This window comes from Helicoverpa zea, chromosome 21 (genome assembly GCF_022581195.2).
Source record: "Helicoverpa zea isolate HzStark_Cry1AcR chromosome 21, ilHelZeax1.1, whole genome shotgun sequence".
Lineage (NCBI taxonomy): Eukaryota > Metazoa > Arthropoda > Insecta > Lepidoptera > Noctuidae > Helicoverpa > Helicoverpa zea.
The window spans coordinates 6,695,449-6,708,483 of NC_061472.1; the positions used below are offsets into that span (position 1 = coordinate 6,695,449).

Here is a 13,035-nt window from a genome sequence, read left to right on the forward strand (position 1 = left end):
TTTTATTAAGTGTTATCAAACAATGTCCTCCGCTGAGTCTGTATGTTTGGGATAAATTCAATATATTACTTGAACAGACCTTTTCTTAATCTGTACTATATAAGTAAGTATAGTAGTGTAGTACATATATAAGTAATTTCACAAATAAGTTGTGATTCTGGAGTTTCTTACCAGCTTTTCTCCATGAGACCAACTTTTTAGAACCGACCAACTAGTGTGGCGTTTCATAAGAGCCTGCAAAGGCCTATTAGAAAAAAACATCACTGTGATTCACGAGGAAGGTGCTTATATGTATAAAATTTTGCTGTAATCAGTTGAATAAAAATACTCATGTTGACTGTTTTGCTACGAAACTTTCCTCGACTTGTGGTCTTGACCTGCCACACAGTGCCAAGTTAAATATATTTCTCCTTAGTTAATATACCAGTAAACAACCAACATATATTAAGAAGTATAGAGTAAGTGCCTAGGTGTGTTATTTACAAATAAGCTTACTTTGTAACGAAGCAATGCTTACTTAACGTGACCATCATTAGGGTTAGAGCACACATGAATAAAACCAGAAGATTGTCGTTAGGGTTAGAACACACTTAAATAAAACCAGCACATTATTAATAAAATATATTAGACTGTAACATATAAGGATACATCAACAGGAAATAGTTTAACATAGTTTATTTCAAATCTTTTAGCTACATAGATAATACGACATTTTACGTGTCTTTATTTACAATACATGACAAGACAATACATAAACTTAGCCTTAACATAATAATAATTTACAGTTGGATATATTTTCGAGATCATAGGATAGTAACCACATTTTATTGCACTTATTTCATTTTTGAAATGATTGTAACGGTACTTTAGAGTAGTTTAACCTAAGTTGGTTTTTTATACTTTCATACGAGCCCTATCGCAGCGGGTCCAGCCATTCCATGCCTTACAAAATTGATTATGACCTAGAATTAACACTTTAACTATAACTATCACAATAGGACAAAAAGAATACTATCAGTCTTTAAATTAGAAGACACCAGGAACATTTGTTTACTCCAATTGGTTGATGTACCTGAAACAATACAAATTGTTATTAGAACACTGGTTTAGAAACCACCTTCCTATAAATTAATTCCTCGATAAATGAACTAGCTAATACTGACTCTACTACTCTTCTAATACTCTTTTCGAATTGCTCCATTAGTTCTAATGCACATTTAAGCATACAACCAAACTTAGCTTTAGATATTCCGACAAAATCATCGTATCATCTTGATACCTAGAGAATTATCTTATCTGGTACATAAAATTGGGTGTTTACCATGGGGCAATCAATGAATCAAGGTGGTTTATGTAAATTATCCATCAATTAGCTATATAAAGCAACATATGCGCAAAAGGAACATAATATATTTTTTCGAATGATGTTGCCTAGCAACTGTTGTAAATATTCTATCTATCTTCATGTCTAAACCATTTCCTCAAAATATAAATGTTGTACATTGACAGTCGTATGCAAACATCCTGAGTTACTTATCAACGCTCAGCAAATAATGGGACCACTAGACAATGTCACTTATGTATTGTAAAATATTACTTGATATGTATGTAACTATACCATTTTTGATGGTGAAGCTGCTAATCTTATTTTAATTTGATTTATTCAGTGATTATTATTGGCGTGGATAAATGAGTATTTAAACAAAATACTCATAAAAATAAAACCAACCATGCTCATTAAAAGTATTAAATAAATAGCTAATGTTAATGAACTAAGCTTAGATTCTTACTGGCAACACCGACACTTGTACAACACAAACAAGAAAAAGATGACTGTAGTTAACTATTCTGGAAATTTCTACGAACTCAGAAGTCCATGAAAGAAACTCAAAACATTCAGCAATTAATAACGAAATAACCTTACATAAACAAATGAATACTGCACACAAACAGAACAACAGTCGCATAGCGTTAGATATCTATTGTAGTTATTTATAACATTAGCAACTGCACGTATCTGCCAGTATATTTCCCTAACAACAAGCCGTGGGGGTCTACAATACGAAAGGACACATAAAACCTTATCTACAATAAAGAGAAATACGGCTCTGTTCCACTGGATGTTTGTGCATCGTGACCCTAGATAAACTTATTATGATGACATAAATAATGTTCTGTCTATGGAATAATACAGGTTCGTTTTGTGCTCCTGCAAACAATATTAAATAATAAAATGTGTTGGTTTGTTTTTATTGTTTTTGAACAAAGGATTTGTTTTGTGCTTGGTTTGTTAATAAAGGAACTGTAGAGTAGGTATTCATTGCGTTATAAGACTGATATCCTGCCTTATATGCCATACTGGCTGGGAAATAGGTACATGAATTTAAGAACATTATGACTCTTAATTTACACTGTAATTAACACATCAATAATATACGTACTTAAGGAATCATTTAACAATGACTTTAAACTCAGTAATTAACTGAGAAATGTCAATAGAATAAAAAATCTGTTAATTGTAGTCCATCATAAAGTTCTTAACAAAGCCAGGATATGAGCTAGTCAAATCATAATATTAGTATTAAATTTATCTAATAACATTTCTTAAGAGGTCAAACTATTTTCCAAAGGTTAATAAGCAGTAAGTTTAGACCAAACACTCAGTAGGAATTTGCGCAAAACCCGTTCGTTCTAGATTATAGTTTAATTTTAGATCAATTAGCATGCTTGACAATTAGACATTGTCTTTATAATTAGGTTTATAAGGACCTTTAGCTTATTATAAATACGCATCAGTGATGATTATTATAGTTAAAGTCTTGTATTTGCATTGGATATTATATCTACATTATGGATCATTTTCTAAATATTGACGAGGAGTTGGTGAACGTCTCTTTTAATACAGACTCTGGTTCAAACTCACATTCACTTATCCAAACTAGTTCCAAATCTAAATTCAACTATCCTTCATAATTTCTAAGCGCCTTGTTGACACTTCTCGTGACCCAAGGGCTGGCTTTTATTTCGCACAGAGGTTGAGCATTGCCATCCAACGTGGCAATGCTGCCAGCCTTCTGGGTACATTACCCAGTGACAGCGATGAGGAGCAATTTTTTGATGCAATGTAATAGTTTTAAGTTGTATATATAAGTTTATTTTTAATTTTTAAAATTAATGTAAATATTATGTAAATACTTCAAATTTGAAATCAAATATAATAAAGAAATATTTGATCCTTCATAATTAAGACACCTATTTAAAATCCTCAGTACATTACTCAACTTGTACCAAAATAACAAGACCTCAATTCAGCCGCTATTACGATCTAAGGATTACAAGCGCTCATAAACTAAAATAATGAATAGATATTTTGCTAATAGCCAAGATAAAATTATCGGCGCACTTAGCAACAATGATAACCGACCATTCACCCAACAGACATGTAATGAACTTACATAAGCACACTAATATAAAAAGTAATATGATAGGTGACAACAACAAGTTTTTTTTTTCACAATGATAATTATTATCATGCAGCCTCCGTTGAAATAATGTACTCATATTATTTTCATTGCCATATCCAGCCTGTCTGATAGTTATGTTACCGATAAACAGTCATACGGAAAGAAAGATATTTTTAAACTACAGACCCAATTAGTTATCGTGTTGATTGTTTAAAAAAGTTGTTATGTATTTATTTATGATTCGTGAATCATTGCAGTGTTGTTGTTAAGACCAAGCCCAAATGATATTGTCTCTGACTCTTCGGAGGAGTGGCAATGTAAAGATCACGAATTCTATTGAACCTATTTGGTTAATAACAGAAAGTCATAAGTCATAAAATCAAATCATAGTTTTATTGACCATATTAATTATTTATTTATTTAACAGTTTAAGTACACAGATGAGTCAAGAAAGATAGAACATTCAAGTACAAAGACATTACTTAAGAAATCTTTTCCAGCAGGCCCGCTATGGCAGAGCAAGAATAAAAAAGAGGTAGGTACAAATATATGTAGATACTTTTATATATCTGTATGACTGTCTGTACCTAAGTAATATGTATAATAAAAGTAACTTTTTACTTCAATACAGTCAAGATTGTTAACCAATCATAACATTGAGCAAATAAAAGGGGTTTGTGTACATTGTCACTGGCCGATAGATTACAGACTAAGCTCGCTAACAAACTAAGCACGTGACTATCGCCAGTGTTACCATTTCAAATATCGAATGTTAACCCGACGAGCACGTGCGTCCACTATGAACCTATTTGCTTCACAAACATTTTACATTCATCATCTTGGCGATAAATGTGATGACGTTTTAAAGTACTATGATAGATTATCATGCCGATCTAGCATTATGTCCAGAGTTTATCACGAAGGAGTACCTACTTCAAGTGCAAATACATTAGCAAAGAGTTTCGCGATTATCTATGAAATCAATAACTGAATAACATGCTTGTTTATAATCTAGCAATCAGTTGTATAGAACTAGGTAGGTACTGGGTAGTGTGTTATTTATTTTCATTTATGTATCTCTCTTTTATTGATTCTGAGAAGCTGTTTAAAGTAAACTGACTTGAGGAAGAGGATATATTTGTTCTAACTCCTAGCTGATCAATATTACCTACCCTAGACCGACATTTAATTACATTGTGACTTTGTGACGCAAACAAGGGTAATTAAACAACACAATTAATATTTTGTCTGTAAGCATGACTAATACAAATCTATGGCCTATATTTCTTGCAAGCATCGTGTACGTTACCCAGGCCAGATGTTGTCGAAAATGGTCATTTGAATCTTACAGAAAATTAGTTGTGCGGCTTCTGTAATTGTTGCGCACATTTTTAAATTTGTTGCGCTTATAGTTTTTTAGTTATTTCACAAAAACATTTCCTGCTGGCGTAACGTTACGCCAGCCAGACCTTTTTCTTTCTAATGGGAATACCTAAATAAATATCTATAATATAAAAATGAATCGCAAAATGTGTTGGTAAGCGCATAACTCAACAACGCCTGGACCAATTTGACTAATTCTTTTTTTGTTGTGTTTGTTATTGTCAGGAGAAGGTTCTTATGAAAAAAAAAATAGGGTAAAGTAGAGAAGTCAGTTGACGGGAGCGAAGCCGCGGGCAAAAGCTAGTTACCTAAAAAATTAGTTGTCTAGATAAAGTAAATGTTGTGCCATATTTTGTATTTGTTCTTTCTTCGGTTGCGAAGTTATTCGAGATTTTGCTAGGGTAACGTTTTTGGTTTTGCTAGATCTTTGAAATGGTTAAGCGGATTCTTATCAAATTTTGTACATGACTTCCTAGGAATTAGTTTAAATTTGTTCGGCAATAATAAAACCAAAATAATGCATATCTTAAAGGTTATTTCATTAAATGGTAAAACATTTCAATTGGTCCCAGCACTCTCAATAAGAAGTCTAAAGACTTGCTTTAAACGTTATTTTAAAGCTTGTAGGTAACTGCCTTCAAATGTAGGTATGTGAAGTTTCATTAGCATCCTGTAAGTATTTAACAAGTTATGATGATATTCAGTTCTTCACGTAAGATTCAAATGACCATTTTCGACAACATCTGGCCTGGGTAACGTACACGCAAGCATCAGTATTTACACGAAAAGATTGTTGTTGTGGTTTTAGAACGAACATGCAGACTCTTTCCAATGCAAATCAGAACGAATAATAAAGAGTGACTTAATTAGCCCTTAAAAAACGACTTCATTATTACGTACTTGTTTATTATTATAAAATAATATTTTTAATCAAGTAAGGGCCATTAAACTGCAGTTCATTCATTCCTTTTTAGACAAAGGCGAGACGCAAAAACAATTGCCAATTATGTTTATTAAATAAGATTAATACTCGACCTATTCTGACTTCATAATAAAAAAAGAAATTACCAATAGTTTACGTTTATTGACACAATACAATTTTTATCAATACTTCATATTAAACATAGTTTATTACGTGCGTATGTCCAATAAATCTCAGCTTGTTTTTCTACGAGTCAAATACCTACATTGTTGCATTAAAGTACCTTCGTAAATCAATGTTATTATTGATAGAATATTATCTGGAATAAATTATTTCAACACGTTATCTGTTTGGTCCTGCTTAGGACTTGTATCCGAGGCTGATAACGAATATCAATCAAGTATAGCAGACATTCGGGCTGCGGAATTCGAAACTTCTAGAAGTGCCTATGTACCTAAAGTTTCGAGATTAAGGCCTAAAACGCTTACTATAGAATAGAGGAAGACAGTAGAGAGAGGGGTACCTAGACATAAATAAATATTGCCCGAATTAAAAAGTAGGTAATAAGTTGGTAGGGGTTTTTTCAATATTGAACATTTCTATGTAGACAAAGGAATGTGTTGTTACCTACTAGATAATATTTGAAGAAAAAAAAAGTTCGGAATGAAATCTACCTAAACGCTACAATAATGTTGAAAAAAAAAATCAATGACAAATGTAAACACACGAACGTAATAAACCGATAAACGCATTTCATATAAATTAATCAATAAAAAACCTTCACAATATTTTCTGGAAATATCCAGGCTACTCAAAAACAAAGGTTGATTGGGGTCGCGATCCATAACAACAGCAATAAAATATCATTATCAGCATAAAATCCTTGTTATTGTGTTATTTATAGGCTCACTACAAATATTTTAATATTGTATGTACCTAAATTGATATCATCGTATTTATTTACTATCATGGTACCCTTGAATGCCAACATTTTACCTAAGTATCTTCAATTTTAACGTTAAATCATTAATGTATGTAAGTTCAACTCAATAAAAAATCATGGTCAAAACAATTCGACCATTATTAGGTCATATAGGTTAATTAGGAACTATTACAACCTAAATAACCGTCTGTCCATTTGACTAGCCACCTGGTCTCAATGGCCTAGTTCTACCCAATTATTATGCAGTCCTAAATTAACTTAGCAACTGAGGAAAGAGGTTTCAATGCTAACTTAGCTCGCTTTTTTAATTGTACCCAACCTGTCAAGAAGAGGATGTTAATGCTAGAGTTTTAGGTGATTTCCATAACCTATCTATCGATTTGCTTACTACAGAACAGATTGTAATGTGACATTAGCCCCATACATGTTATGTCAAAGTTCTATCTCTATAACGAAATCGACCGACAGATAGATTATGTTATTCAGTGACTGTGGATTACAGACACCGATCCATCCGTTGTTTTATGATTAGAGATTGAAATTCGACATAGTTTTTTAGGTACGTTATATTGGATGTAAGTTTGATATCTGACAGATAGGAATGGAAAAGACTGTTGCGCCGACTTGGGAACAGGGCAGGAAGATGATGATGATGATGATATTGCAAAGACTTACATGGTTCAACCGAACACCTGCTGGGCTGCATACGTGATGTGTAGGTAGCCGTCATGTGCGCGGAACTGCTCGTACGCCTGCGCCATCGTCATACTGTGGCTCGCTAGGACTTTGTCGTTCACCAACAAGTATAACGCCTAATGAACAAAATACAGGGTTTATTAGAACATCTGAAATGCAGAAAAGCTTAGCTAAATTGAGGTTTTATATGTGCGCCAATCTGAAGGCCCCGAATAAATCCCAATCTACAACGTTGATGCTATACTTTTCAAATAATTTGAAATTTCTTTTAGTGTACTTTAAAAAGGAGTATGAAGGAGAAAATATACTGCTCGGGTCCCTAATAAAATGAGGGAGAGTGCTCCAAAAAGCTAGAAATTATTGAGTGCATTAACTCAACAGTTTTACCAGCTTGAAAAGTGACTTTACCTGCGAATCTCTGAGTTTCATCTTCGTCCTTATGATGTACAGGAACTGAGACATTGTAAGCTCTTGTGGGACCAGGAATTTGTTCCTCCCCAGCGCAGGGACTTCCCTTTCTCTCGAATACCGTTCCACGTATAACTGTAGGTACCAAAAAAGAAAATTTAAAAAACTGGCCGGTGATTATGATTTTTGCAAAAAGTTTTTAATTAAAGTGTTTCTTACCGGAACTTTGTTTGGAAACCTATGTCTGATTGCTTGGACCTCTTGATTTGACTGTTTGATATTCATATCTGCAACAAAATGTTTAATTCAAATATCTAAAACTTGACCTAAAGAATGTGTCCCGCAAAAATTATCAGGCCGTGTTTGATAATGGATCTCTGTTTTAACTGGGCCACTTGCAAGTTTGAAGATAAGACTATTAGAATGAGGTTTTTGTTCTTCATAAAAAATTGAGGGAATTACTTGCGGATTAGATACTTGTGCAATAATAAATGCCTACATTAAACGTTATGTACTTCTTAAAGGGCTCCAGAAACCACGCTTCCATGTGGATATTTCCGTCACTAAAACTGAAGTTGTTTAGATAAGTGGGATACCATTTAGTTAGCAATTTAGGCACTATATTATTAGTCTTAGGTTTTGAATACCATTTATAATAGCTTACGTACCATCTTTATAACCGAAGACTTCTTGTGATGCATATGTGATGTAAAGAAACCCGTCTTCATCGCCGTAGTTTTCGTACGCCTGAGCCATCGTGAGGCTCATGCTGAGCATTGATTTGTTGTTTATTATCAAGTATAAGGCCTAAAACAATACAATAAAAATTATATAATTGTTACAGCCTTTTTATCGTCCCACTGCTGGGCACAGGCCTCCTCTCACACGGAGAAGGACACATTATATCAAGGAGAAGTAAAAATTCTAGATCATATGCCTGATTGAAAGTACATGTAACCGCGTAGTTAGACCCAATTAGGATAGCCAAACGTTAGTCCAATTTGCACTCTATCAGGAAGCAATAAGATACAAACTTAAAAAATAGGCATACCCAGATATCTTGTGCTACCTACGCAAATTTATGGGGTCACTTCAAACGGCTTCTACTATGTAACATAATCAATTAATTATCGCCTGAGCTAATTGATTGATTACGGGATTACATAAATAATACTTTTACTAGACTGTAGTAAGTATGACCAACTAGATTGAACTAGACGTTTCACAGACTTCATAGACTATGGACCTGATATCTCATATTAATTGGCAGAATAGACGTCCTTAATTGAATTGAAATCAGTCTTCTTATTAGAATAAAAACACTTCAAGAAATTGTTAATTGTAGCAGGCCTAATAGGTATGGGCATGGACAAAAGCTTTTCTCCGAATAGAGATTGGAGCCAATTTATGAGAATTAAGAGATAGTTCCACCTTCTCCGAGGCCTTTAGGCACCCTTCCTAACAAAACATATTTGCTGGTTAAATCGTGTGTACTTACTTGGTTTGGTTTTATTCTTATCCTATTCCGAATTATAACTAGAAACTGCGACATTGTGATATCTTCAGGAACTAAGAACTTTGATTTGTCCAATGTTGGTAGATTTCTTTCTTTGTGGTATCTCTCAACTATTAACTGTAAGAGAATACCATGGTTATTTTCTTGGAATAAAACTTTTCTCTCTTATGGATAACGAGAAGTAAGTAATATGGTAGAATTTCGGTGACAACTTCTAGTGATAGGATTTTTGGAGCACATAAGTTTCAGGAGTTTGCTGTTTGAGCCTGAGTAGATAATTAACACAGGCATTAGTATTAACACAAGCGACAGTGAGTGCACCTTCTGTTTAATGACGATGGTCTTTCGACTAAATGATTCAGTAATTAAATGTAAGTTGAAAAATACACCGAGAAAACACTTACGGGTATTTTGGTGGGAAATTTGCTTTTTATCGCCATGACTTCTTCTTTTCTGCTTACTGCAATGAAAAGACTAAAATAAGATCACATTCTGTCGAAGTAGACGGTCAATAGCGTAGAGGTTCTTGCACTGTTATCAGTTTGACTGCACAACTTTTTCCTTTGATTATTAATTAACAAGTTCAAAGTAAGTAAATGTTTTTAATACTTGGTATTCTATTGATGCAATTTTAAACCACAAAAACAGCTTATCTGTCTTTATTAGGTAACTTTAGCATCGTCAACTTTGCCGCCTTGAAATTAGCTATTGTGCTACCTTGTCTTCACCGCTAACCGACCGGTAAGTTATTACCTGCACAACAATCACATATAACCGGTTCTACCAAACATGTCATTAATTACTCCAGTGTGAATACATTGCAGTGCAATATGAACTGCCATGTGGCTAGTATCGATTTAAAACCGATAAAGATTCACTACAATTCACTATTATGCTATCGTGCATTTAAACGTTAAACGTCTTACAACAACATGCAAACGCTGGCGGAGTCTCAAAGATTTCACTAGTTCAGCTCCGGAGTGCCGGAGGTGTGTTAATGGCCTGGTGCTACAAGTAACCTGGTACGGTGTCATCTCAAGGTAAAAGGTGTCTTTACAAAAGGTATTTTGATGTATAATTATTCCTAAAAAATTAGAGAGTATGAATTGCATCTTTCTTTATTACTTTATCACTTTCCAGTCTTCAACTACTATGCAGTATTTGAAGTTTGAGGGCACACTTGCAGCATATGACCGCGGTCGCGTATTCGTCACTACCAAATTAGATCAATTTAATTACACAATTTAACATACTGATAACTGGAACAAACACAGATACCGACCAACAAAATCTAGGGTTCAATGAACCTCATCTACGCATAGTTTTGCTAATATCAGTACAAATAACTACATAATATTTACAACTGTTTCGTGATCTCAAATGGACTATTGACATAAATCTGCGACGTAAACAGTAAACACGGTTTTAGTAAACAATGTTGGGCTTATTGTTGTGTTACTGTTAAGTTTCTATACTTGAATGAAAATAAGTACCTATCTACCAAAGCTTGTCACAAGATTTCTTAAGCATTATCTACACAGTATATATTTTTTAATGTCATCTAGGGTTCTGGAAAACTCGTTGATCCCAATGTGGAACAGTTTAATATTGGTCATGGAACACAGACTCCTAAGCAAAGAAAGACAAAGGATACTTACATAACTACGTAAGAATGTAACTTATATTTTAATTGATTAAAGAAGTAACTTTAAAACATTTTCTCCGTTCTCCAAGGCACGATACGAGATGTTAACTGAATTTTCTTTAAGTGTATTCAGAGCAACAATTCATTTAAAAAAGTACTTACTGAAAGGCTTTTTTGATTTGAAGCACTGTTTCACATTATGATTCACGTCGTGTTTTATTAAAGTTGTTATAAAGTTCAACTCCATTTTGAAGTTATCGATCGCACAATAATTGTTGGTCTCGCGGCGGCCGTGCACTCGGTGCGCAGTGTGAACCCCGACTACGGCAATGTAAATATCATCGTTACTTTTATTATCATTTAACATGGAGAACAGGCGTAAACAACACGATTATCAGTACCCTTTTATAATTTCTATTATTCACAGTTGCATTTCACTTAATGTGATAGTGATTACAGGGTATTGGCGGGTAGTCACGTATTTCTAAATTGCTTGTTTGCATGTTACCCCGCTTTGGAAAAATGTTATCTGCAGAGATGAATTAAGTTGTGCCCACAGCTTTGCTTGGGAAGTGAGATGGTATTTTCTACTCATTCCTTCTGGTATCTACATTGAAGCCCATTTTCAACGAGAACTTGAAAATAGTTTTTGCAAAACAATTGTTTTAAATTATTTAAACAGCTGTTTTAAGAAAACTGACGTTTACGTACAAAACGGACGTGATGTTGCCGGTGAAAGTGGCCCTTATTTAATATATCTAAACACCTACTGAAAGCTTGACCAGACCTTTGTCGCACGGCCAATGTAATTACTGCTGTTTACCAATCATTAAGAAAGGTAAGATATGTCTAATAATAGGTAATCGTTAGTTAATTAGTATACCTGAATGAGCATAAACAAAACACATAAACTACCGAACATAGAGCGAGGATTTGCTGTGTTCAATACGAATATGGAAGGATGGAGAGGCAGAGGTAGATCGAGGAAAAGATGGTTTGATTGCCTGAAAGAGAACGTGAATAAGAAGGGAATGGATGCTAGTATGACGTCTGACAATGAGAAATGGAAGAAAAGTTTATAGGTATTGCGCGGACCCCAAATGACTGGGGAACAGGGCAGGAAGAAGAAGATGGAGCGAAGCTTTCTAGAAAGTATTTAGGCAAATAATAATCAAATTAGACCTACGTATTATTGATAGGTAGGTAGACAGATACATCGTGTTGCCCAGTGTAAGTTAAAGTAAATAAGATAAGTATGTTCTTTTCCAATTAATAAATCAATCAGACAGAAGGATTTCGTATTCATATCAAGCATAAACCTATATCTCCTATGAGTACGTAAGTAAATACGAGTTAAACTGGATTTATCCAGTTAATCAATTACGATGGCGGGAGAGAAAATATCAATTAATATTATCAGTTCTAATTGATTTACAACATCTGGGAGTGATTGAATTAGTCATCCTTGCAACACAAAACCTTATTTTGGTAATTTTAGACCTCACGAATATTGAAACTACGAATTAATTAACTAATTGCTGCCTATCTCTACTTAAAATAGGTAAGATATAGACTACAACTGGGGCCCGATTCTCCTAATTTTACTTAAGCAACATTCGATTGACGTTCGACTCGATTCGACTGAGATCCGATCCCGACTCGATTACGATTGGCATTCCGCTATTTTTTCTTTGAAATAAACGTTTTTATCCTTTTCTGTCATTCAATAATGAATCATTTTGTCTGCAAATGATTTACGATTGCAAAATGATTGTACAGCAAACTACCGTATAGACCAAAATTACCAAAATAGCAGACCAATCGCACACCAATCAAATGTCAATCGAATACGATTGGTCTTTTATTAGTAGCAGAATGCCCGATATGGTTAAAACTGCTATTGCGATCATATTGCGATTCGATTTCTATTCGATTTTGACATTATTAATTTAGGAGAATCGGGCCCCTGCATAACAATGACGATCGATCAAAATGCGATAGCCGTGACATAACTTGTTAGGTAGTAGGCAATACCAGTACCAGTAGTTTCGAACCTTT

The 13,035-nt window shown here is 34.0% G+C and overlaps 1 protein-coding gene across 1 annotated transcript; it reads right to left on the minus strand.

The window, feature by feature from the left end:
• Positions 1–608: 608 nt before the first annotated feature.
• Positions 609–11,364, minus strand: LOC124640963. The gene is made up of 8 exons (XM_047178946.1): positions 11,140–11,364; positions 9,737–9,792; positions 9,315–9,449; positions 8,485–8,623; positions 8,036–8,103; positions 7,817–7,951; positions 7,388–7,524; positions 609–1,072 (listed from the first exon to the last, which is right to left on the minus strand). The coding sequence occupies exons 1-7, from the start codon at positions 11,342–11,344 to the stop codon at positions 7,393–7,395; spliced, it is 870 nt and encodes a 289-aa protein (XP_047034902.1). The 5' UTR covers positions 11,345–11,364; the 3' UTR covers positions 609–1,072; positions 7,388–7,392.
• Between the last annotated feature and the right edge of the window lie 1,671 nt (positions 11,365–13,035).